The sequence below is a fragment of the Petaurus breviceps genome, unplaced genomic scaffold, assembly GCF_028583685.1.
Source record: "Petaurus breviceps papuanus isolate PSGF00001 unplaced genomic scaffold, PetGlider_PUasm1.0 79, whole genome shotgun sequence".
NCBI lineage: Eukaryota > Metazoa > Chordata > Mammalia > Diprotodontia > Petauridae > Petaurus > Petaurus breviceps.
The window spans coordinates 31117363-31145140 of NW_027186523.1; the positions used below are offsets into that span (position 1 = coordinate 31117363).

The 27778-nt window shown below is 38.0% G+C and overlaps 1 protein-coding gene and 2 long non-coding RNA genes across 4 annotated transcripts in view; 1 reads left to right on the forward strand and 2 right to left on the reverse strand.

The window, feature by feature from the left end:
* Positions 1-9565, reverse strand: part of LOC138175886 (lysine-specific demethylase RSBN1L-like) — an 87163-nt gene extending 77598 nt beyond the window's left edge. For both annotated transcript variants that reach the window (XM_069106532.1, XM_069106531.1), the window contains exon 1: positions 8933-9565. In XM_069106532.1, coding sequence (XP_068962633.1) covers positions 8933-9548 — 616 coding nt within the window. In that variant the 5' untranslated portion in view covers positions 9549-9565. The remainder of the gene's footprint in view (positions 1-8932) is intronic.
* A 258-nt stretch (positions 9566-9823) lies between these two features.
* LOC138175889 (uncharacterized) lies at positions 9824-11595 on the forward strand. Its single transcript, XR_011172116.1, has 2 exons — positions 9824-9944; positions 10138-11595. It is a non-coding gene; the product is annotated as an uncharacterized lncRNA (long non-coding RNA).
* Positions 11596-24370: 12775 nt separating this feature from the next.
* On the reverse strand, positions 24371-26966 carry LOC138175890 (uncharacterized). Its single transcript, XR_011172117.1, has 2 exons — positions 25734-26966; positions 24371-25072 (listed from the first exon to the last, which is right to left on the reverse strand). It is a non-coding gene; the product is annotated as an uncharacterized lncRNA (long non-coding RNA).
* Between the last annotated feature and the right edge of the window lie 812 nt (positions 26967-27778).

Genomic DNA, 27778 nt, shown 5'->3' on the forward strand with positions numbered 1-27778 from the left:
ACAAATGTATAAATTTATAACCAAATTTTTAAGAGATGAGCAAAGACTATGAACAGCAAATTCTTGAAACCCAAATTATCAATAACAAACTCTCTAATAAATCAGAGAACTAAAAATTACAATAATTCTGAGATACGCCCACTAAAATAACAAACTTTATATTTCAATCCTGATATGGCTATGGGAAAAATTTATCCTTATATTAGTATGTTAGTGTGAGACGGCAGTTAAGTTTCCACAGAGCTATTAAAAAAATTACTGAAGTAAAAACTACTGATAATGAATTAGGAGAAACAGTAAGGAGTTAAGTTTCCATAGAATTGCTAGACATTACTAAAGTAAGATAAAGGGAGTTAGCAGAGAGCAGGTGGACCTGACCAATCAGAAAGCAGCGGGTGGTCCTGGGAGACTCTCAGACCAGGATAAGGACTGATCTGGTTTAAACCAGTGAGGGGTCAATGACTGAGTATTCCAAATTTACTACAGCACTTGCTTCATAAACCTCATGCATATTATGTGACACATCCCAAAAGGAATTAGAACCTCATTAGTTGAACATGGGATATATGATAATGTATGATGATGGGAGAAGGGCCATGTGTAGGAGAAATATGTAAAGAGCGTAAGGGAAAACTGAAACCCTGAAGAAAAGGAACCAATATGTCCTCGGAAGGGAGAGTCCCTCCACACCAGACTAAAGGTATAAAGCTTTCCTCATCTTTGTATTCTCCCCCAAAGGTGTTTAGCTTCTCTGAAGTTCTCCTTAAAAAACCTCTTTTGATACCCAAATTTTGGTGTGGAATGTGTTTGTGTTTCTAACATTAGTAACAAGAAAAAGAAATCTGAACACAAATATTCTAAGTAGCATAATTTTTTTAAAAAGCAAAAACAAAAAACACCTAGGAAACAAACTATGCACCCAAGAATTGGAAGAAATGCTCAACAAATGGTAGCTGTGCAATGTAACAGAATGTAATTGCATCATAAGAAAGGTCAAAAAAGAGGAAGGCATAGCAAGAGATGCTGAATAAACAGAGCCTAGCGGAACACCTACACTTGGGAGACAGGAAATGGTGCTTACAGTGAAGGAGTCTTCAGCAAAGGATATTAAGTCAATCCAGTGAGCAAATAAGGTAAAAAAGGACATGAGGAAACATCGGTATCTCAGAAGCCAAGGGAAGAAAAAATATCTAGGACAGTAGTTGTCACAAAAGATGCAGAAGACAAGAAGAATGAGGATTGAGAAAGGGCCATCAGATTTAACAGTTAAGAAGCTTGATAATCTTTTCAACCATTTGGTACACCAAGAAGTCAGAAAGCAGGAAGCTAAGAAGTGGTGGGTACTGAGGAAGGAGAGGCATCAAATGTAGCCAAATGTTTCTAAGAATTTCAGTGAAAGGAAGAAAAGATATGGTAGTAACTTGAGAGAACTGAAAGGTCAAGTGAAGGTTGTTTGTTTTTTTAAAGATGTGTTAGATTTGAACATGTATGTAGGCAGCAAAGAAAGGGACAATGGATAAGAGACTGAAGCTGAGTAACAGAAGGTAATGATAAATGAGATAGATAAGTTTCTGAAGGAGACAGGAAGGCATAGTCTCAACCTCACAAGTAGAGAGGTTAAGTCTTGACAAGCAAGGAAAAAGGCCACCTTCCTCTGAGACAATAAGAGGAGGAGGGAAGGATAGGCAAGACATGGAGAATATGAAGCAGTGGAAATAAGGTAGCCTAGTAACACAACTAGCCTTTATATAGCATTTTAAGGTTTCCAAAGCACTTTACATATGCTATCTCAGTTGGCCCTCACAGCACAATTCCAGGTAGCTGCTTTCCCACTTTAAAGATAAGGAAACTGAGGCTGAGAGATTAGCTGCCTACCCCAGCTATTATGGAAACAGCTATTAAGCGTGTGAGGCAGGACTGAACTCTAATTTTCTTGTCTCCACCTTTGTTAACAATAAAGCAAGGGGACTATAGGAAACAAAAGAACCTATTCCTATTTGTAAAAGAAAGGGAAAAGTTTAAAAGAAAAAAAATACAAAAGAATCATATCCAGAGCTACCTTCCCACTATGACAAAACAAGAAATGAGAACTTGTAATTTCATTGGTATATGAAACTAGCAGATAAGGAAACTCCCTGTACCAAAGCAGTCTGTTATCTTCTCTACAATTCATAGTTTTAGAAAGCTGAGTAGAACAAGAAGGGCCTTTAAAAGGGGAGATGATTTGAACTGGGTTACATAGCCAGTAAATGTCAGAGGTAGAATCTGAACCCAGGTAGGTCTTCCTGGCTGTGCCAACAGGTATCTCTACCCATGGGATGAAGGAAGAATGTAGAACTTATTAATTAAATTTTATCTTCTTTTTTAAAAAAATCTTAAATTTGAACCCATCTTTCCAGCATGTTAATATATATTTGGTTCCCAATTCTGTTATCCAATGGTCATTCCAGCTCTGCATCCATCTTCTGAAAATGTGGTAAATATGCCATCCATGCTTTGTTGAAATTATCTGTGAAAATATTCAACAGAACAGGGCAATGGACAGAGTGCTGGGATCCTGAACTAGGTAAGGGTCTTCGTCCAGAATGACAGTAATCCAATAATGATAATTCTTTGGCTTGTCAGTTGTAAAAGTATTACATTCCTCCACCTTGTTTACATGGCCATTGAAACTTAATTTTCTTGCTGAAACTTAATCTCTGCCTTTCAGAATTTCTCTTCCTTCAAATATCATATATTTCAAAAAGCCTTCCCAAGCTAAAGTGGCTTCCATTCATCCTCAAATTTTCCCAGATCATTTTAACTGGCCATCATATTACTCTCCTAAACAATCAGCTTCCAGTTTCTCTTGACTACAAAACAATCTTCATACTAATCCTACATTAATGTTCTTAAAACTTCCTTTACCACTCTCATGAATTACTTGTCTATGTGCATGTTATATATTCACCTCATTCTAAAATAACATGAACTCCCTGAAGCCAGTTATTTTATAATATTTCAATACTTATATCCTCAATGCCTAGCCCAGTGCCTTGAACACTTCGGCTTAAAATAAATGCTTATTATATGAATGAATATAATGTCAAATATTCTAACAACTCTTACAAAAGAATGTATTGGTGTTTTTAGGGGGGGGGGGGGGGGGGGGGGGGGAGGGGGTCCAAGAGACTTCTAAATGACAGCAGGAGAATGAAAGATTAACAGGATTGTTTCTACTGTTTCTATTAGGGACTGGAAAAGCTGACAGTTGCAGTGTGGAAAGGGTAAATAGGAAAGTCAGAGGGGAAGACTAATGAAAATGAATCAGGTTCCAAATAAGGTCTCAAGAATAAAGGCAGGAGGGGCAGCTAGGTGGGGCAGTGAATAGAGCACTGGCCCTGGAGTCAGGAGGACCTGAGTTCAAATCCGGCCTCAGACACTTGGCACACTGATACAAGGATGAACTGATACAGTCCTTGTTCTCAAGAAGCTTCAATTCTATTTCGGAGAAATAATATGTATGTAGAAAATCAGTCTGTTTATTCTCAAGTTTATTTAAGACAAATCCATTCTTTTGCAAAATATTCTTTTTTACTTTATTGAATTTTTCAATACTTGCTCTACACCTATTATTCATAAGTTGTGCTAGGCAGGATGGGGGACTTATATAAGATCCAAGCCTTCAGGAGCTTACAGTTTTGTTGAGAAAAGATAAACACATAAATAATTATAATAGAGAGCATAATGTCAAAATGGAAGTGGTATATGAGTTCACTGACAGGAGAAACTGCTTGATGCCCTAGGCTTGTAAAAAGACATTGGAATCAATTTAAGTATTTGTTACAAAGTAGGGCTTTTGGAGAGAGGCAATGGAGAGGAGATCGGTGAAAAGTGGTTAGTAACTGTGCCTTTGTTGATTAATGAACTGGTAGAAATAGATATGGAAAATAGATAGTGAAACATTTAAAACCAACTCAGAAAAGGGAATTTCTAAAAGGTACACAGACAAGGAGGGCAGTGTGGGTACTACTGTGTTAACATTTCATATGCACTTTAAAAGAAAATCAAGATGCATGTTCTCGAGATTCAGTTTTGTATTGAATTCTTTTTCTGTTCTATGCTGAAATATTCAAGGTTATTGATTTTTTTAATTATAATAAAAAAGGAAAAAGTTGTAAGAGGCATTAAAATTTATATATAAACAGCTCTTCAATCAAAACTCTCAGAATTTATAAAATTACAATAGCTGTTTATAGCCATACTATCTCTAATAGCCATCCTTCTCTCACATCTCTAACCTGTTAAAAATTGGGAAATGAAACAGAAAAATCTAGGGCCAAAAAGTCTGAGCTGCAAAAGAATAAAGAGGTAACTTTCACAAACTTTCTTATTCTTATACTCTAGCCAATAAAGTTTGTTCTACTTCTCCCTCAATGGGAAAAAGTTTATATGTGGTGTGTGTGTGTGTGTGTGTGTGTGTGTGTGCATCTATAGCTATATATAGACAGATAAATATAGGTACACACATATATTTAATTAAATATACCAAATCACTGCTTAGTTACATTTAAAATATAGTATGGAAAAGTTTGCAACATGTTGATTTTACTTTCAAAAAAGCAAAGTTTTTATAGATATAAACTTGATGTCCTTCCTAGAAGTATCTTAACCTTAAAAGAAGTTTCCCCTTAATTTGAATTGTTGTCGGACTCTTAGAATGAAATTCAAGGAAAAAAAAATTACATGAGTTCTAGCTTCTGCATGCCACTTGAAAGACAGGTCCAGCAAACGCTGGATAGGCAGCAGTAAATTTAACACCACTCTTTTCCATAAGCCAAGTTCATGTGGCAATAACATAAACAGTTTTATGTCTTCCTGATTTAGGCCTAACTGAGCAGCAAAATTACACAACTAATCTTTTAACTTAGTATTAAATCAAATATCTTTTGTAAATACACTTTTGAAAGTCAATGTAGTCTAATGAATAGACTGTAAACCTTGGATTCTGATATACTGGAGATTCAAGTCCTTGCCTCTGACTCACATTGGCCATGTGACACAAGGCATATTATTCAACCTCTATAGGCAACCCTATAAGACAAAGTTCAGTTCTCAAGACTAAGTAACAGACAAACTGTGGATCTGCATCATATACATGCATACAAACATACATACATACACACATACACACACACACACTTTAGGGCATTTAATATATTTTAAGTGGTTAGAAAACCAAGACATTCTATATAAGTATGTCACTAACCAGCTAATAGAACCAATTAGGTTAAGATGTTTAGCTATTTTCTACTAAGTTTGTACCCTTACTACCAAGTCATTCTCCCTAAACGTTGGATACCTTCTGAATACATCTTTCCTTTTTCAATTGGAGAATTCCAAATTCCCATTTCAACATATAAAATCTAATCTGTCTAGTTTGATGTGGGAATGAAATATGCCAAATAAGTGAATTTTTCTAATGATTAAAGCTTACCCTATCACCTAAGACAATAAAATTTTCTTTCGATAATTTCATGGAAATCATTCTAAAATGTTTATTTTCTTGTCTTGTTAAATGCAATATAATTTAACCTTTTCTGTATCATCCATATGAACTTAATTGTCCTGTGATATAATAGTCAAGCACGAAGGGCTCCCTGCATCAATACCTAATATCCCAAAGAAGTCTATCTTGGTCTGCTTTTTAAAGTTTTCCTGTCTTGTCCCAATCAGCATCACTTTTAGTTACTGTCAGCCTATCTCTCTATCAATATCCTTCTCTTCTCTTTCTAATTTATAAACTGAAAAAAGCAAGCCAGTTAGAATTCTGGGTAAAAAAGAGTAAATGAGTGGGATATAGGGGCTCTGGTGTTAATTAAGTGTATGAATGAGTTTTAATAAATCAATTTTGGTCACACAGAAGCCTTTCTTTGCTTACTTCCTGGTAAATGGCTAAATGACCTATAGATAAAAGAAATGTCCTAGTGTTACCAAGAGAAACTGATCCCAAAATTTTCAGGAATAGGGAACTTCCAGATGTAGGAATTCCCCCTATGCTTGCAAGTCCGCAACTTATAGTCTTAAAAAGTGGTTTGGAGCACTCAGACGTTAAATGATTTACCCAGGGTCACACAGCCAATGTTTGAAAAGTAGGGCTTGAACCTAGGTCTCCCTGGCTTCAAAGGCTGGCTTTACTGGTTAAACAGCACCACTTCTCTATTACCATATCCATCCAGTTTATTCCCACTGGAATAATAAACTCATTAATCTGCTTAAAGAGTTATCACTATTAAGATGAAAAGGTGTTTTTATTTCTTAATTCAGCTAATGTTTTATTTCAGTAGGGTATGGGTCAGTCTTTCTGAATTAGAAAGCAAAGATTTCTAATGGTAGATATAATAACACATAACTAAAGGAAAAGATTAAACAAAACTATATTAGTGATTGTATTTTCTTAAGATTTTTTTCCTCACAAAAACAGTAACATGGTCATTTGGGGAAAAAAAAACACCTTACCCCTATCTAGTTCCTGGGTGTAGGGAATTCCAGATGTGAAAACAACCTTCAAGATGTGATCTGCAGCTCCAGAGCAAGACATATAGGTCTTCTTTAACATAGCACAATCTAATATTTCCTGGATCGTTATTATGAACTGTACGTCAATCTAATTGATTTCTTTGGTAATCCTATATATTATTCTGAGATGAAGTGAATAAATTTTACCAGTTTGCCAAAGGGATCCACCAAAAAGATTAAGAAAACCAGTTAGAGATCTGCCTGAGACACTGAAAGGCTAAATGACTTGCCCTTGGTTACATCTAATAAGAGTCAAAGGTATAACTTGAATCTAAGTCATTCTGATTTTGTGGCTGACCCTCTCTATCCAATATGCCAGAATGGCTGTCTAGGTGTTCTTTTTCAGGAAAAAAAATATGCCACCTGCAGACGCCTTCAACACAATTCAAATGATGAGAAAAGAAATTATGTAACATGATTTTACAGTGATTACAAAACAAAAATAATTAAGCTGTTTTATCAGGTTAAAATGGTTGAGGTTTCAAAATATTGCTTAAGATCAGAAACACTACTAACAACAACTACTTAAGGATGTTTTATGTTTTAAGCATTTTAGATTACAATTTCTTTGCCATAATCGTACTTAGTCATTTCATTCATTATTCACAAACTCCAAGAAACCTAAAGAAAATGTCATTAAATTACTTCCTGATCATGAAGATCAATATGGCAATATGCTTATTCCCTACTCATTAAGAACAGAAACTGAAAAGCATTCAAGGAATACATAACTGCTTTAAAAAAATTTTTGCCTCCATCACAGTATTTCCAATAAGGAAAACAAAATAACCTCAAGATACACAAAATGACCTCAAGATATACGATGCTCAGTACTTCTGAATATAACCAGAATAACTGTCACTCTCAAATATACTTTACTATACTTTGAAAGAAAATCCCCAAAGGTGGGGGATCCCAAAGTATTAAATGGCTAAAATTGGATGCATAGTTATGTTGTAAACACAAAACATGAAAACAGAAGTAACAATGTTGCTACTAAATGATATGCAACAGTAATACTGTCAATGACAATAAAAGAAACTAATTCAAGTAAACTAATTAACGATTTTCATCATCATAAGATACTAGCTGAAACCAGCAATACTAAAGTTTCCTATTTTTATTATTTATTGGAATTGAAAAACCACATATATTCTCTAATTCTCAACTACTCTCTGAGTTATAACAATACCAGATCATCATACTGCAATAGCTAGAAGTCATAAAAATCTTTTTAAAATAACAGGTAGTGCTAGAAAAATGTTATGACAGTTCTACATCTGAAAAAATACTTTTTCAAGATCAGATTCTTACACCCCTCTTTTTGAAATATACTTCCACTTAACTCATTTTTTAAAAAGTTTACTCCCCCTCATGTATTTATTTCAATCGCCATTATAGGGAAAATAATACAGCAAATATATATATATATATGTACTTTTTGAGGGGGCGATGGGAAATGGGTAGTTTCGAGTAAGGCCACCAAAATCTCTCAAGAATATGTGTATGTGGGAGAGAGAAAGGGAGGGAGAGAGAAATTGCCTACTCAGCGCCCAGGACACCACCTCATTTCCCTAATAGGGATGAAAAGCTCAGGCCTCTGGTAGCTTCCAGCTGACGCCAGTGTTCTCCACACCAAACCCCCCCCCCCCCTTTTTGACAAAATCTTCAGATAAAAAAGCTATCCCCCCCGGGGGGGGGGGGGGGGGGGGGTGGTCTAAAGGTGGCGGAGCGCCCCCCCCGGGCCGCCCCCACCCCCCCCGTGCTCCCCCCCCCCCCCCCCCCCCCCCCTTTTTTTACGAAATCTTCGATTGAAAAAGCATCGCTCGCGGGGGGGGGGGGGGGAGGGGTCGTCTCAAATAGGTGGTACTAGGATCCCTCTGGGCAGCCCTAAGCCTGAATGTCTTCATGCCCCACGCCTCCCTCCCTGGGATCTGGTGCATCAACACCTAAAGACATCTTATGTGGGTCCCCTAAAGGAAGCTCTGCCCAGGCGCACGACGCATCATCTCGGAGGCTCAAACCCGCGTCGAGGAGGACGAGGAGGAAGAGTTTCGGCCATTCCCTTCCCTGGCTACTAAAATTACAAGCTCCATTTCCTGTCCCTGGGTTGACGACCAAGTCACCTCGGGGAGAGAGGTCCTTTCCCCGGGCTCGGTGCCAACCTGGGCCACCCCATCCTTGCCGGGAGCTGGAGAGCCCCTTGGCTAACCTTCGCTTGGGTACCACGACCCCTCCCCCTATCCAGGGGAGGGCGAAGGAGAGAGGCTGGAGCTCCAGAGTCTCGGGCACTGCTCCCTGCCCGGCTCGCGCGGGCCGCTCCCCTGCCCTGCCCTCCGCGCCCGCCACCCCACGGGCCCGGGCGAGCACCCACCTCTCTGCAGGAGCTTCACTTCCCCGTTCTCCTCTCGGGGCCCTCCGGCCTCGCCCGCCCCGGCGGCGACGTGCCTCCTCTTCTCCTTCTCCCGCTTCTCCTTGGGTCTCCGAGGCTTGGCGTTAGCGGCGGCCGGGGCCGGGAGCAGAAGATGGTGGTGAGGCTGAGCGTGAAGCAGCGTCGGGGAGACAAGCAGTTTGCGGGGCAGAGGTTGGGGAGAGAGTGAAGAAGAGGAGGAGGAAGAGGAGGAGGAGGAGGATGAAGAGGAGGAGGAGGATGAAGAGGAAGAGGAGGAGGAGGAGGAAGTGGTGGCGGCGCCCGCGGGAAAAGAGAAGCCGCCGGGAGGGGTGGCGGCGGAGGCCACGGCCGCGAAGCTCCACAACGCGGGGCTGCCATAGCTCTGAGGCGGAGGCGGCTGCTGCCTGCTATTCCCGCCGCCGCCGCCGCCCCCTTCCCCGTTCACTCTTCGCGGCGGCTTCTTCTCCTCCGTCCGGACCTTCTTGGCCGACAGAGAACATGACGGGTCCCGAGGAGAGGGAGGCGGCGGTGGTTTGCAGAACGACTCTTTCTCGGGGGCGGCGGCAGCGCCGTGGACGGGGCTCAGCGGCTCCGCCATTTTGCGCTCCTGTTGTATTTACTCTCCCTCCGCTTCGAAGCGCAGAGGCGAGAGGGGCGGGCCATCATCGAGAGGGGAGGGGAAGACGGGGAAGGGGCGGAGCGGAGGAGGGGCGGCTCGGAGGCGTTCTCCATAGGAGGAGCGGCGTTGAGGGATTCCTTCTCTCGCCAATCATTCTCGCGGACGCGAAAAGGAGGGGTGGGACCGAAGAGCAAAGAGGAGAAGTTGAGTAGGGTTCTGCGGCACGCGGCGCGAGACGGGGAGGGGGCGGGGCGGGGCGGGGAGGGGAGGGGAGGGCCTGCCAACTGCCTCCGGTATCGGTGCCTCCCGAGGCTCGCAGGGGTGACAGCAGAGCTTGGGGCCCCGCCCGAGATGCCCAAATCCTCCTCTCCCCAGGTCTCGCACCTCTCTGCCAGTACAATTATTTTTTCCCCCTCTTCTCTTTTCTTTTCCGCTTCATTACCTTCTCTTCCTGTTCGCTGAGCCCCTTCCTGACTCACTGATCTCTGACGACTTCATTTCAGGGGTGTTCAGAGGAGGGAAGCTGCGGGGGAGAGTAAGTCGTTTTTTCAGTTTAGGTCTCTTTCAGGGATGGCGGAAGGGAGCTCGAGTCAGTGTTTCTGACCAGATTCCAGTGCTGCTGCTGCTGCTGCTGCTAGCGTCGGCGTCGTCGTCACTGCCATCTGCCTTTGGACATCGTTTTCCTGCTTGCCCCGAGGGTTCTCGAAAGCCGGGGTCAGTCTGTCTCTGGTCCGCCAACCTTCACTAAGTGCCTACTGGGTGCCAGGCCCTGAGGTCTTTCTCACCTATCGGGACTGGGTGCTCGCTTATGTAAGAAATTTTCCATTACAAATGTTACGTTTCAAAATATTGGTTTGTTTTTTAATGAAGAAACAAAGGTGTTTTTTTTTTCTTTCTGAATCATCTCGGTCGATTAAAAAAGTATAGCTCAAATAGCTAATTGTAAGCTGAGTCCAACAGAAAAGCCGTTGGCGTTTTTTTAAAAAGCCAATTTATCAGTTTATCTGAGAAATTTAAGGGTTTTGAGCAGTACTGTTCTAATAAGGTTACTGTGTTTTTTGAGTACTTTATTGCGTATCCTAGCTGTTTTTGTGGACCTTGTATATTTAAAGGGAAAGGAATTTGAGAAATAAAAAAAAAGTAATTTGATTGTAATAACTGGTAATGCTAAAAGTGATTTTTCCCATTAGCTTTTGAAACTGATTTAACATGTCAGAATTAAGGAGTAGATTGCAAAGTTCCGTTAGTCAAAACGAGATGACTAGTGAATAGGAAGAGTGATTTTTAACTTAACCCTTAAAATTGACTGAAGATATAAGTAGGGAAAATGTCGGGAAAATAGATTATAAAATTGTATTAGTAAAGACAAGAGACGATGTGTAAACAGAGATACATTTAATTAGTACTAAAAGTACTCAATATATTTAAGCTGTATGCACTTGAAAGTTTCTGATAGCCCCTGAGATCAATCTTTGTCCAAGTGGAAGTATTACTGCCTACCCATTCCTGTAACCTCAAGAAGTGGGGATTTTAAGATTTTCTTTTTACAGTTAAAATGTCTTTGTCATCTTTGCCCTGACCCTCAAGATTATTGAAAAATTCTCACTGGGGATAAAAAAATAACAGACTTTGTTGTGCTATGAAGAAGTTGTCCTGTAATGTCTGGGTTTTCTACCTCATGATATGGGATCCTAGATATTTTTGGAACTGTTTTTTGTGAGAATCATTTCAAATGCATTTCTAATTACAGTTAAATTTTACTTTTAAAAATTTATGAGTGTCCAGGAATGAGCATAATATAATGTAAAAAACACTGTATTTGAAGTCAATTGAAGTAAGTTCAAAATTCTGTTTCTGCTGCTTTGCTACCAGTGTGACCTTGGGCAAGTTACTTGTTAGTATCTCAGTTTTCTCATCTGTAAAATGAGGACGTTGCAATAAATAAAGAATTTTCTTGTTCTAAATCCTATGATCCTATATCACTTGGAAAGCCTAAACTTGAAATAAAAACCCCAAGTTTGAGTCATTAGGTCTTCTACTATGGGTTTGTTATTTGACCTATATGAACTACTGTTTCCCTTTCTGTAAATGGAGATGATATTACTTTTACTTCCTACTTTCCTTTTCTTTGTATCTTCAGCAGTTAGCAGTTCCTGCCTAACACATTTTAATAAATGCTTGTCAACTTACTGAGTAGCAGACTGACTGAGGGTATTAGACACAGCTAGGTAACATAGTGGATAGAGTGCAGGACTTGGACTAAGGAAGAGCTGAGTTCAAATTCCATATATGTGACCCTGGGCAAATCACTAACTCCCAGGTTTGTTGTGAGGATCAAATTAATTAACATACATAAAGCCTGTACATATGTTTTTATTTTTTTTTACTAGCAAGAATAATAATTATAGCTGTTATTTATATAACCTTTTGAGGTTTGCAAAGCACTTTACAAATATACCTCATTTAATCCTCACAACTCTAGAAGGTAGGTTCTGTTATCTCCATTTTATAAATAAGGAAACTGAGGCAGACAAAGGTTAAGTGACTTGCTCTGGTTCACACAGCTAATGACGTAGGCTAGATTTGAACTCAGATTTTGTTAACTCCATGTCCATCTATCCACTACACCATGTAGTACAGTGTTCTTTACTTTAAGTCTGAGGAATCCACATTATAAAATGGAATCCAATATATAAATGTAAGCAAATAGTAGTGGTATGTTGACAAATATTAGTGATTGTCCAGCTCATATTTAGGACAGCTTTGCACATGTTCCTCTACTAAGATTAATTGAAAATAGTTTTTAATTAGAGTTAGCATTTGTGAGCTGGGATTTATTTTAAAACAACATGAATATGATTCCATAAAATAAAAGATTAAAAAGATGATGTAGTTATTTAACAAGTAAGTACAAAATACATTTTGTAATCAATGTAAGAAGAATTTTAAAATAATTCCAAAATCTTTATCCAACTGCAAAACATTTATTGGTTTTGTTTTCAGATCTTTTCAATGAAGAAAAGTTTAAAGTTTTAATCTATTGACTAACTGGAATTCTCCCAAAGTATCTTTCACATACCTATCCAACATCTTGTTTTACTACTACATTCTCTTATCTAAAGTAAATGTCTGTTGAATGGGCTAAATAGAAGTGCCTGTATTTCAAAGTTGCTCTGAAGGTTTTGCTGAGTTTTCCCACCACCACCACTATACCTGACCATTGGGAGAAACTAATTTCCATAACCATCCTGTAATAAAACCTGTTTTTCCTTGGTTCATTTGAGACAAGGTTGGAATATTTCAAAAGTAATTTTTATGAGAAAACTAATGGAAAACAAACAGCATTCCCTTACTTCTTACCACTGCCACCACCCCCCACACACTCCCCTCTCTAAGGGGGAAAAACTGAGTTTACAAAATACAAATTTCTAATCTTAACTAACATTTAATCAAAGATTATCTTAGCAACTACTGATTACATGGTACCCAGTTCCCAGTCTCTTTCTCTCAAATCAAAATTTTCTACATTGGATTATAATCTTTGCTAGAGAACTATACTTCCATTTCCATCCCAAGGTTATTTAGGATTGACACTACTACTAGCATCTTCAAGCCTCCCCAAACCTGCTGGCATTATCATTTTGAGATGTGACCCTCAAAGGGTCCTGGGCTAGACTTTATTTTTTTATTTTTGTACCTGTCTTGACTCTCTTGAGTTTCTGCCTGGTCTCTGGCACACTGGATAAAGCATTTCCCATCTATTCCCAAAGTTCCATTTCTTTCTGATTCTTCACCGTCACTCCAGATCATCTACTGACTTTACCTATAAACACCTTCAGTCTATTCCTCAAGGTTTTCTATGTTCCCATGATCCAAAAAAAAAGCCCTGTTCTTTCCCTAAACTTCCTCTGGTGATTCTCATGCATTAGATGACAGAATTTTAATCCATAAGCAGATATACTTTGGGGCTAAATTGAACTTAAGACTAATGTCAAATGTCAATTTTTTTTTCTTATTTTTATTCTTATTACAAGGAAGGACTCTAGGAGGTAGGGGAATGTATTGGGGAAATGTAGGTGATGTAAAAACAAAATATAGTTTAAAAAATTTTAAATATCAACTGTACAGATGCGAGATGTCTAGCCATACCTTCCTTAGCAGTTCATGTGAAAAAGATACAGAGATCTGTCTGACTGCACCATAATACAGATACAAGTTGCTGTTTTGTTTTCTGTGGCAACTTCTGTTTTAGAATGATGGAAGTGAGAGTTGCACTCAAATTTACCTTTGTTATACGCCATATGAAGTATGATGTTGAGCCCTTCACTTTACATTGCAGGAAAGACATTGACAAGCTGGAGTATTCTGAGAAAAGGGGAGTTGGGATGATGCAGGGCCTTGAAAATTATACCATATTTGAATCATGCCATATTTGGGTGAAGCATAAAGGATGCTTCACCCAGAGAAGAGAAGATTTAGGGGAGGCTTGGTTATTATTGTCTTCAGATATTTGAAGAATTGTCATATGAGAAAAATAGATTTGATTTACTCTGTTTAGCCCAAGAGAACAACTGGGACTACCACATAGAGGTTACATGGAATCTCAATATAAAAAAGATTTTCCTAACAGAGTTGTCAAAAAAATGGAATTGACTACCCTAAGAACTATTGAATTCTGTCACTAGAAGTCTTCAAATAGAGGCAATGCTCAATTACTTGTTGGAGATGCTGTAAAAAGCATACATGTTTCAAGTTGTGATTAGACTAAATGGCATTTAAGATTTCTTCCAACCCTGGTTCTTTAATTCTATATTATGAAGTGGGAAAAAAGATTCCAATATCTGTAATAAATTTGTTTTTCAATTTTCAATTAGTCCAAACTCAAGTAGATTTTGCAGAGAAGGTACCAATTTGCCTAGTAGAGGGAGTTTCCTAACCTGGAACATAATCTTTTCTAATGAAATCACACAAGTCCAGGTCCTATTCCTGTCCCTACTAGATGAAAACATAGTTGAATTCCTGAGTTACTATATAGCCTTCAATACATGAGATTGCTAACCCAATTGTTTTAGCTAGAAGCAAGTGAGATAGCTCTGTAGTTATCCAAATAAGGAAAAATTGTTAATAATCTAAAAATACATATGCATAGCAAGAAAATACAGCAATATGTATCCATACGTGTGCTCTTCAATTCATGTCCCCAGTTTTCTCTCTCCCTCTCTCTTTCAACTTGCTCATAAACTAATACAATCCAATTCAACAAACATTTCTCCAGTGCCTGCTATGGTCAAGGAATTGTGTTGGTGTTTTGGTTGTTTTTTTTTTAATGAAATTAGATACAACATCAGCCCTCAAAATTATAAACAAATCATAAAGAAAAGATGATGTGAGGTATGTATGAAATAGTATATAAATAACCATGATATTAAGGCAATATATATATGTATATATGTATATATATACATATATATATATATAGGGTTCTTAGATTTAGAACTGGAAGGGACCTTAGAGATCCTCATTTTGTAGATGTAGAAAGAGGTCCATGGAAGCTAGGTGACTTCCCCAAAGTCATACAATTAGGAGATGAAAGTTGGGATTTGAACCCAGGCCTCCAAATCTAAACACAGTGCTTTTTCCACTTTTATCGTACTGCTTCATTCTTTCCTTTAAGAAAGGGGTGGCTAGGTGGTGCAGTGAATAGAGCACCAGCCCTGAAGTCAGGAGGACCTGAGTTCAAATTCAGCCTCAGACATGTAACACAAAACTAGCCTTGGGCAAGTCACTTAACACCAATTGCCCTACCTTCCCCTCTCCAAGGAAGAAAAAAAAGCAAAAAACAAAAATTGAAAGAGGAATGATCACTTCTGATTGGGGAAATCAGAGAAACCTTTATGTAGCAGGAAGCACCTGGGTTGAGCCTTGAAAGGAGGTAGAAAGTCCAAGAGGTTAAGTGACTTGCTTTCCTTCTCTATACCTAATCTCATCTCTTGAAGAACAGTTGATCTGTTCAGTTATGAGTTGTGCGAACCCTTAATGTCTCTGAATGTTTTTCTTTGTCCTTTTCCTTTAACCCCTCTGGACCTCGGTTTTCTTAGCTATAATGTAAGTGTTGGACTAGCTGACTCTAAATCTTTGGGGACATGCTAAGAATGACATACATTTTTTTCCATGTCTTTTGGCAAGATGTTTAGGACTAGAGGGAGGACTTGGAATTATTTAATTCTGTAATTCTTGTTGGGGAGAAGGAGCTGAAACAACAGTACCATGGACAAAGTAATGAGGCAGTAGCCCTGGTGTAAAGGGATCATTCACAGTCTCACAATGACCCTACTTTAAAATTAGGCATCAAAATAAAATGTTATAAACTTCAAGCATCAGCTAGACAGTTCTCTTTAACTCAGTTCCCCTGTTAGGTGTGAGATTCTCTTGTCTACATTAAGTTCTGTAAAACTTAACTCTGTAAAACAAGATAATATAGGAAGGAATACACTTCAAAGAACACAATGATGACCTCACTTTTAGGTAGGCCACTGTGATGACCCATCTCACAGAATTTTTATGAAGAAAGCACTTCAAAGTTCTAGTATAAATGTGAGCTTTTATTTTCTCCAAGTTTCCCAGACATGCCTGAAGAGCTGATCTTTTTCAAATTTTCTCTATAGCAAGGAAGGTCTTTAAGTATTGGATTTCAAAGAATTTTCTTGAAAAATACAATGCAGAATAAAGAGCTAAGAAATCAATAGAATAAATAAGTAAGTTGGAGTAAACTCTAAAGATAATCAACAAAGCAAATAATTGAGCAAAGTAATTGCTGTAAAATTTGAAAGCAATGTTTGCTTTGAATAGTAAGGAAGTGAATAGTAGGAGACTTTTTTTCTAACATGAATATTCCTTCATATTCCTCATTGTTGTTTTCTAAATCATTCTCTTTTAGTTTTAAAATCAAGTAAACATGAAGTTAGGGTAAAGGGGGAGAAAGAAGGGAAAACCAGAAATGGAAGCAACCGTCCAAGAGAACTTATAAAGGTACCAGTCCATGTTTATTTTTTAAAAAGGTATCAGTACATTTTACTTTTTTTTTTAATTTCAGTTCAATTTAAAAAGTTTGGGTGAGTCACTTATATGACTTCACTGCAGTACTATAGTGGACAGGCTGCTGGTTTCCACTCCCATCTTGCTTTAGGCACTTTTTAGCTGTGAAATTCTAGGCAAGTCTCTTAACTTCTCTGAGACTCAGTTTCCTCATCTGTAAAATGAGGTTGGTTTTAATAACCTCTAAGGTACCTTCCAACTCTAAACTTATGATACCTTGTACTTTCTTAAAAAAAAAAAACCATAGTTTTATTCCTGCTTTGACCTTATTTTGTTTTTGTTGTTAAGAGAGGAAGTTAAGATGTCACTGGCTTTCTTCAAGACTCAACTCAAATTCCATCTTCTGCAAGGAAGTCTTTCCTTATCACCTCACTCCAAGTACCTTTCTTCTGAGATTGCCTCCCACATACACTTTATACATCTTCTACGTATATACTTGTTTGCATGTCATCTCTCCCATTAGAATTCGAGCTCCTGGAGGGAATTTTTTTTTTTAACTTTCTTTATATCCCCAGGAGTTAGCACTATTTCTTGTGGATGATTCTGCTGGTTGTAGTTATATAGCAAGGTAGAAAAATAGAAAGCTGACATAGGTGAGGCAGCTATTTGAATGTTACATTTTAAAGCCAAGAAGGATAGAAAGTTGGGGGGTGGGGAGTGCCCAGAAAAACTCAGTAAATTAGAACCATCCTTGAGTATTTTGTGAAGCCTCCTTCTTGTGACTGATTTTGCTTCCAGAATTCAAATATGGAAGGCTCCTCCTACTTTACTCTAACAAAGAGGATGCAAAAGCTCTAAAAATGTTTTTCTATCTTCATTCCATCTGGAACCCCATTAGAAAGGAAAGTAGGATTTCTATATTTCTGACTACTGCTGCTGGTGAAGAGTTATAAGAATAGATTTTAGAAGCCAGATCAGCATAATTTAGCTAAACATTAACCAAGAAAAATAATGTAAAGGAAAAATAGAATCTGCTTTAAATATATATTTAGAGAGGAAAAAGGAGTTAAAATCTTAAGTGGTACAGTGGATAGAGTCTTAGGCTTGGAGACAGAAAGACCTAAGTTCAAATTCTGCCACAGATACTTACTAGCTATGACCTTGGGCAAGTCACTTACCTCTCTTAGTCTTAGATTCCTCACAGGTAAAATGGGAATGATAATAGCACCAATCTTATAGAGTTTTTGTGAGGATCAAGTGAGATAATTTGCAAAGAGTTTTGCAAATTAAAGCATTATATAAAACCTAGATATTATTAAGTAAAAGTTAGGTATAAGGATTGGATCTATAGTTTCATAGGTGTAGGGAGAGAAACTTCCTCTACCAATGTAGATTGACTGAAATTTATAGTCTTAGAAAACTGCCTACAACACTGAGAACTTAAGTGCTTTGACCAGGATCTAAAGGCTAGAATGTGTTAGAGGTAGGAAATTAACCTAGGTCTTCCTGACGGAGACCAGCTGTCTTATCTGGGATTCCATAATGTCTCTCCAAGTAAAAGATAAGCTGAATAATAAGAGATTACATCTTTATAGTGCTTTGTATTTGTGAAAATATTTATAGGTACATTCTTTATCCACATAGCAACACATAGCAATTTAGTAGTAAAAATATTTTCAATCCTATTTTACAGATGAGAAAAGTGAGAAAAAGAGATTAAATAACTGACCAAGATTGAATAGAAAGTTACTCAGAGTTTAGACTAGAAACTTCCTATATTTCAAAACAGACTTCTTTGTGTGGTGAATATTATTTAATGATCTAGGATGTGTAGATAATACAATTAAAAATAATAACTAGCATTTTTATGTCACTTTAAGGTTTGTAAAGCACTTTACATATGTTATCTTATCTGATCCTCACAATCACCTTATGAAGTAGGTGGATATTATTATCCCCATTTTACATATGAGGAAACTGAGGAAGAAGTAATGAATATACTAATAACGGAATCATATCTAGGATTCTGGCAATAAACATCCCTCCTGTGCCTTACCCCCCCAAATATTAGGCAGTGATTCAGGGTTGTAACTCATGAAGAATACGTTCACTAAAGAGGAATTGTGACCATATAATTGAATACAGTATGTAATAGTAAAACTATTTTTCTTGGCTTTGGAATGTATTTTATGATATTTTCACAGTGCATTTATCTTTTAACTGTATTTATTTCAGACTTAGGTTCAGATCATTTGCATTTGCTGAACTCACACTAATTGATTGTAGGGGCACACTATAATAGAAATATCCTGGATAACAGATAGAAGTTGACCTAGGATTAAATATTTGCCATCAATAATTAACACTAACCAAGAAAGTTTTCTATACAGCAAACTCTTTTCCTTCTCCTTCAGATTAAATTGGCTAGTTCTCTTGATTTTACTTCCACATCTTTAATATCTGTCAAATTCTCTGCATTTACCCTCACCTTTTCCTACCTAAATTATCGGTCTATATCAATGGAAGACTGTACCACATATAATATTATCAACCATAGCTGGAAGAGTCTTCCAGTCTCATAGCACCATCTTGTGGTTTAGAAACCCCAAGGAAGGGAAACAAACTTGGGGTTACTAGCAGAACCTCCCTGTACTTCCCTCCCTCTCCCACTATTCTGGTGAAGTGAAATTTCCCAGGACTGTATACATTCCTTCATATTTAGTTTTGCCCTGTGCTTTGGAATCTCCTCAGAACAGACTTGAAATTTCGAGAAGGGAACTTGGTTTTAGACAGACAGCCCAACATTCCAGTACCACTTATAGTGCACAATCCATACAGGCATCCAGGCTTTTGGTACAGGTCTGAGAGCTTAGATTCGTCTTGGGGTAAAAAAATTCACTTGGAGATGCTAGACAAACAAACCTCCTGTCCTCCTTCCCGCGCCCCCAAATCAGGTCATTATATCTTGATTATTGGCCGGGGGAGGGGGAGGAGTGAAGAAGAGGGGGGAGAGAAGAAGAGGCAGGAGAGAAGGAGCGGGTAAGAGAGATGGGTTTGGACTTGTGATTCATCAGTGTTTGTCATTCCCAGTGAGGAACCCTCTCCTACTGCAGACTGAAAATTATTTTTCAGTTTATAATCTTAGAGACTTGCCTAGGACAACAGTCACAAAGCTTGTATGTATCAGGTCTTGAGCTCAGGTCTTCCTAATTCTAAGGCCAGCTCTCTATCCACAGCATTACCCTGCTTTACCATCTGAATACCTAGACTATATCATGGCTTTAATCCCTTGTACCCTTTCCAGCTTTAGGTCCCATGTATGTAATCCTCTTCTCTCTAATGAGGTTAGATTCTGGAACTCTTAAACCTAGCAGTTACTAGAACCTCAGTCCCAAGGAAGATTCTTCAGCAGTCCTTTGGAAGTTGAGGTTCTGGAACACTCAACACTCAGATCATGTGTTTCCCTCTTCCAGGGTTGAGAACATGCCTTAGCTCCTGCCTCTCTAGGACTGGGTGCAGGCACTCTCAACATTTTACTATTGGGACAAGAAGCTGCTATCTCTACTACTTGACCACATGATTCCTTTTCATTGATGCTACATGGTGGAGACAATGTGGCTCCCATGTTCTTTGCTCAAAAGCAGACAATGACTTAGTACAATTTAGCTCTATTGAAAAGCAGAAAGGCCTAATCTTAAAATGAAGACTTACAGAGTTACTGTTTCCACAACAGTCTATCCCCCTAGATTTAGAGTCAACCAGTTCATCCTCATTCACTGAGATCTATCAACTAGGAGACATGAAAGGACATATCCCCTACCCTCATAGGAAGATGCAATCAAAAGTCCCCCCTAAAAGGTCATCCTGTTGTTCAGAAAGTCCCTTGACCAACTACTTGTATAGGCCTTGACTACATATGTATAATCTACAAAGTAGTCACAACATTCTTATTAGTCCTGGACTAGAATGTGCCCTAGGTACTCCTGTGTTTCTTGGGCTCCAGTTCATAAGGGCTCTCAGCTTCACAGAAGAGTATGATAATGAATGTTTTCTAAGAAGGAATTGAATTAACCTCCAAGAAGCTCATCTCTAGCTGGGTAGAAATTACAAGGTAGAAGTGGAGGTCCCAGATGATAGCATACAGATATAGTTAGTTCATGTTTTCCACACTAGCACAGTATCATATGAACTTGCAACATTATGTATTTTCAAGAGACATCTTTGTTATATCCACAATCAGAGAAAACTACCAACTGCCCCCAGTGTAGGTATTCACCATCATATTATTCCCTGTCTATTCTCCCTCAAATCTACACCATCTTTTTCTTGACTTTAGAGATAGAGGTAAAGGATGATTGCCAGATACCCATTTGATAAAAGTCATTGGATTATTGTATAAAGTCTTTCATGAATGGTGAGGCATCCTTTTATGACCAAGGGTAAGGTCTTAGGGGGAAAATTTGATCATATGAAAGAGAAATTATTTAAAAGTTGAGCTTGATCTTTTAAAATTATTACAGTACTATGGCATTTGTGATCTATTAATCTTTCATTACAAAGTAAATATAGTTTATAATTTTCCTTTGGATTGTATTTTTAAAAACAGCTGGCCTTTGAAATAGATGTGCTACCACTAGGTGGCAGTACTGTTCCATGACCATATAAGGCATGTCTCTAAACTGAAATTTGAGATGTTGCTCCCTGCCTACTTTGTTACAAATTTATAATCACTAATTTTGCTACTTTTAATAAAAAAAATTTTTAAACTAAAGCATTTATACTAAAGCAAAGTCAAACAAATGCGGAAGCTTTCAAAACAATCTTTAATCAAAATTTTCTAAGATAACACTAGGTATTTTCTCCCCTTAATTTGTAAACATTAACATTCCTAGGTTTTTTTTCCCCCACTTATTACTGTATTTATTCCAGAGGAGAAATAGCCTAGGCTACTAATATTCATTTTTTTCTTTTGCTTTTTTGGAGGGGGAAGGCAGGGAAGTTGGGGTTAAGTGACTTGCCCAAGGTCACACAGTAAGTGTTAAGTTTCTGAGGTCGAATTTCAACTCAGGTCCTCCTGATTCCAGGGCTGATGCTCTCTTCACTGTAACATGTAGCCACCCCATAATACTAATTTTTGATTGGGAATCATTCCTAGTCATTTTTTTTTTAACTCTTAGTTTGGGGTTTTTGAAGACTGAAGTGCCTTCATGTGCCCTAGTCAAAAACCTTTTCCTTCCCATTCATTCTCTACCTGAGCGTATACAAAACAAAAAAATAAATAAACTACTCAGAAAGTAGAAAAATACACTAATCTCAGTGTCCAAATCCCTGATTCCCTACCCTTTTCTTTATTTCCTCTTGAGGAAAGATGCAGAATGTTTTGTCCTTGTGAAGATATCCCTTTTTCCTTCTCCTCACATACCTAAGTTTCCTCCAGTCATAGATTTTCATGCTACCTGAGTCTTTAAGAGAGGAATAAATCAGTCCCTTGCTCTCTTTTATTTGTCTTAAGATCCCCTAATTATCACTAACCCCTTTATTTTTTTTAACAATTTATTTATTTTATTTTCTGCTTTTTGGAGGGCAGTTGGGGTTAAGTGACTTACTTGCCCAAGGTCAAACAGCTAGTTTTTGTGTTGTGTCTGAGGCCGCACTTGAACGCAGGTCCTCCAGACTCCAGGGCTGCTGCTCTATTCACTGCACCACCTAGCTGCCCCACTAACCCCTTTGTTTTACAAATTAAGAAATTAAAGCCCAGAGGAATTAAGTGACTTACTTAGGGTCACAAAGGGACTTCTTTAACTAAAGGTAGTTCTAGTTTGATTTTCTTTCAGTAACTTGTTTTCATTTATTTAGCTTCATACATTTACTGTGTAACCTTGCAGCAAGTCTCTCAACCTTTGTTTGCCTCATGTAAAATAGGGATAATAACAGTGCCTACCTCCCAGAGTTGTGAGGATCAAATGAGATATTTGTAAAGTGCTTAGTACAGTTCCTGGCACTTTGCTAGCTGCTATCATCATCATTATTATTACTATTATTATTATTATTAGCTAGATTTACTGCTAAAAAAGACTTACAATTAAAATTTACCCATATGCCCATATGAATGTTTGGAATGATAAACATAATTAGATTGTTTTCCTTACAGTATCCTCTTCTGTTTTCCTCCCCCCCCTGGTGCTTTTTTATATAGAAAAAAAGGGACAGTAAGACTTGGGGGATACCTTTTCCCTGTAAATAATAATCAGAGCATGGGCCTTCAAAACTTAGAGAGGAAAATCCAGGGAATTCTTAGATGCTATGCTGCTTCCTAAAATGACATAATTTCAAAGTTGGAAGGAACCCCAGAAGCCATCTAGTTTAATACATAACTGACTAAAAATCATGTCTACAACTTTACCTAGAAGTCACCCAGTCTCCATTTTAAAACCTCCCATGAGGGGGAATATACTACTTACCTCCGGAGGCATGAGTTAAGAGATATGAATGTGTGTGTGTGTGTGTGTGTGTGTGTGTATAACTATTTTCCAGACTAGATAAGTTCCTTGAGGACAGGTATTGTCGCTTGACATGAAAAATTAAATGGAAGAAACAGGACTGTTTTCCTTAAAAGATTTTTTTAATGACAGAATATTAGAGCTAAAAGAGACTTTAGACATGATGACTGTATAATGCAAATTTGAAAAGGAAAATATGAAAGTAGATTCTAATCAATGGTATTATATTAAACATTTTCATTATTTTTAGTTATACATAGTTTAAATTATTATCTACAAGTTACTTATCCTCTTAATGTGCTTCTCCTAGCATTATAAAAAGTGGAGGCCAGGTGGCTTATTAGTATTTTTATGGTACTCATAAATCGGTATTAAAACAGATATTTGGTTTCCTAGTAATTTTCTAACACCTCTTAGAAGACATTGGATGGAGACACAATTTATCCAAATTTGGACAATGTTTAAGAAAATAAAGCAAAGCCAAGCCATTTCAATTCAAAGGAAGGATAAACTGGGTGGAGGGGAAGGGGGGTGGATTGCCTTTACTGAAAAGCAGTTATTAGTATGAAGCAATTAAATATGAGGATATGTAATTTGAGAAGCAATGACATTTAAGAATTACAAGATAGAGGTGAACCTATAAAGAGCAATGGAACCTACAAGCAGTGGGCGTAGCGTATAACAAGAAATAATGCATCATCAAGTGTAAAGGACTAATAATAATGCAATGCACACTGACTTGTTTAAACTATAATGTCATCTTCAGATACTAGCATTAACACTCTTGGTCTAGATACAGGTCTTAAGAATTATGCTGTAGTATTAACTATAGGGTAGAATGAGTAATTAATTACACTTTTCCTTCAAGAATTATTGGTCTCAGTGGGTCAAGGAGTTTTGACAATCTTTGGTCCAATATATTCAGCTCTAGTTGCCTCAAGAGGTATTTTCAGGATTAACAGTTTATAAAACATTTTCATATCCATTTTTACATTAAGGCTTTTTAAAAAAAATACCTTGGAAAAATGTTATAGTAACAATAATAAAGATCCTTAGAATTATTTCCTGCACTGGTCATTTATAAGAATATTACTCTTAAAGTTCTGCGTTTAAGATTATTTCTCCATATCTTATATCAAATTTTGAATTTTAATACTCTGTTTCTGTGTTGTTAAACAATTTATAACTTCTGAGTACAAAAATAAATGTTTTCCTTCCTTCATAAAGATAGAATTGTGTGGGATAAAAGAGTTCAGAGTCTGAGTCTGAGATCAGAAAAAGTCTTTATTCTTTCTCATGAGCAAGGATTCTGCCCCTGTCGCTCAAATGGCATCCGCCTGGGAGAGAGCAACAGATAGAAGCAAGTCCATGGTTATATAACCTTCTAATGCAGAAACCCAACCCCCAACTGGCCTTCACTCTCATTGGTAGGGAGGCCGGCCCACAACCTAAGCGCGGGAATCTATCTTGGAGACAAAGGACACAGAAACATGTGGGTGTCCGATGTAAGGCCAGGAAGGCAGTTTTATCCTTATTTGGCATATCTTGTGCTGAGGTGGCACTGGGGAGGGTCTCCATTGCTCTAAGTCCTAGATTCCTGTAAGGTCAGATGACCTCTAAACTTAGGCCTAGTGGATGCTGAAGCCACTCTAGATTTGATTTTTCAGAATGGGAAAACTTCACTGCAAATTATCCCTCACAAATCCCCCCTGTTCTTTTATACATTTTGAAGTTTTCCCACTTTTTTAAATTCTAATTACCCTGGACACATTAACAACATACAAGGGGGCAGTCCCCATTATGAGTTCAGATACAGAGATTCAGAAGAAAACAATAACAAACAGTTGTCCTTTCAAAGTCCAAAAGTCTCTTTTCACACTGCAAACAGATCTGAGGAAGTCCTAGGGTCATCCATCTTCAGTCCTGCATCCCAGCCTCTCTTTCTTCTGCCTTCTTTCATTCATTTACCTACAAAAGGAACCTTGGTGCCAATTTAAATGACCACTCCAGAACCTTTATCATTCTTACAAAATTAAAATTGGAGCCTTGGTCAATTGTCACGATCACACATTAAAACCAGTTTCTTATATTTTGCATTAATCCATTATTAATTCCTCCACCAGGAGGATGGGATTTCACTAAGAGATTTATTTACATTAAGCTCACAATTAAAACAATTAAAATTTTTACCAAGTAGTCCAAAAATTATCCTCCTTTTAACACTGACTAATTATAACAAAGTTGAGACAAGTATGATACTAACTAAATAATAGAATAATATTCCCACAAACCCTTGACCTACTTGTCCTCATATTATTACAAAGAACTAAAGGGTCCTGACTCATACAGGAATACCTATACTAAACCCTAAGCCTAATAGCTTTATCTTATAGTAATTTAAGATGAACCAGAATCAAGTATTTAATAGATTTGTTGCTGTTTATTTGAAAACTTTTGATTATTGAAACTTGCCACCAAGAATAGGGACAACACTGTAATGAGGGAACCATATTTCCCAAACTTCAGAATGTCAATTTCAGGCAAAATGTATACCAAAATACAGTCTCCATTGAGCCAAACTTAAAGTCTGCCAGGCGCTTATGGGTAAATTAAGTCAGAAGAATCCTACCTCAGCTCATGTGGAACAGTCGTTCCCCCAGCCTTCATACTTGTATCTTACAGGGTCTGGCACCATGGGTTGGTGGCTTGGGTAGCTTGGGCAGCCTTTCTTAATACTCATATCTGGAGTTGACCTCAAAGAAACAATCAGTTAACAGTTCCATCAAATCTTAAATAACAAGCACCAACAATCAGTTTAAGATATGATTATAATCTCCCATTGGTTAAGGAACATCTTTAGTGAGCTTCAAATAACCTGTATTCATTTCTATATTCTTGTTCATAAAAATCAAATCTCCCACTGGGATTATAAATTATTGGTCTAATAGATGTGTATCTACTTCCAAACTTCTCTATCTTCTTATAATTATGCTTAATCTGAGCTCATACTAAAATTTCTTTTCTCAAAATTAAAAATGTCTCTGATTTAGTCCCAACAATTAATTCAGTCAATTGTGTTAATACCCAATTGCTCTTTCATCACTGAAATAAGCTGGGACCCCATTTGTGATAGTAATGGCAATTAAAGATTCCCCTGTATTGGCTTGGTTTTCAAATTGATTGTATTAAAACCCAGAGTTTGTTTGTTAATCCCACCTGTGGGATGGGCTTGTTGATGTGAAAAGAAAGTCCTGAAGTGGGAGGAGCTGGTGATGTAGATTTGGAGAGACAAGAGAGAGGCGGAAGTTCTTTTTGGAAGCAGCACCTCGTGGAGAGGGAGAGACTAAGAGATTGCTGGTGGCCGCTTTGAATTGCCCTGGACTTTTGAGACCTGCCCCCTGAGCTGCCAAGGACTGAGGAGACATGGCTGTTTTGCTGGTACTTTGTCTGTCTGTTTTGATGTTATTTTGCCAGATTTGTCCACTGGTGAAAGACTGTCCTGTTGAAGAAGTCCTGGAACCTGGCATTTGGTTAAGAAGGCCTGAGACTGTCCTCCAGACAGAGAGTGAATACTGTCCACTGGTGAGGGACAGTACTGTTGTTGCAGGGGTCTGGAGACTGTCCGGCAGACAGAATGAATACTGTCCACTGGTGAAGGACAGTGCTGTTGTTGCAGGGGTCTGGGAGCCTTTCTGTTGGTTCAGAAGCCCTGAAGAAGGATTTTCTTGTTGTATGTTTACAGAAATCCTGGGAGAGGGCTTTGCTAATGTGTTCAGGGGTTCCAGGACTGTTCTACAGACAGAGGATAAATTCATGAAGGGACTGGCAATGTATCTTATGGCCTTGCTAAGCCTTGTCTCTCCAGGAACTAAGATTGCTGAGAACTTGCCTCGTGTCAAGATGAAGAAAAGACCTCCATTTGGGTATTAAGTGCTGTGTTTAAACTTGATGTAACTCTGGGGTAGATTCAATTGTGATCCTGGGGTGGGGAACTTTTGACCTTTTTGTGTTCTATGGTTGAGCAAATGAATGTATTTTACTTATGTTTGGAAACTAATCTCCATTTGAGAAGAGGGGCTTTGTGGTGGACTTAATTAAGGTATAGCCTAGGGGTGGAGAAGTATTTGGAACAGAGACTTTGTAATTGATTGAATGATTGGAAAGTCCTGGGGTGGGGTAGGCCTTGGAGATGATTTAATCACACTTAGTAAATGCTGTATTTTGAATGATGTCATGTTTTGATCTTCTCTGTTCTGGGTTTGTTACTGAATAAAATAGAGAGCACCTATGCTGGTATTTTGAACCTGGGAAGTTGCCTTTGCTTGGTATTACATTACACCATTCCACACATACACAGATATATCTTTACTATAGTAACTTTATAATCCCAACCTCAGTCCGTGGTATAATGATTCAGTATTGCATTTGTATCCCTATTTCCTTTCCTTCTCAAATTTGATTGAGCTATTAATTATAAATCATTACAATTCTTTCTGCCTTCCTAAATACTTCCTCACACTCTTCTCAACATACTTAAACCATCTAATACAAAGGCATCCAGACCACTATCTAGAGATAGGAGGGTCTTGGATAAATATTTATCCCCATTTGTCCCCAAACCTTATCTTCCTTTTACATTTCTAGTCAAACCTTTATTTATCCTTCTAAATCTCT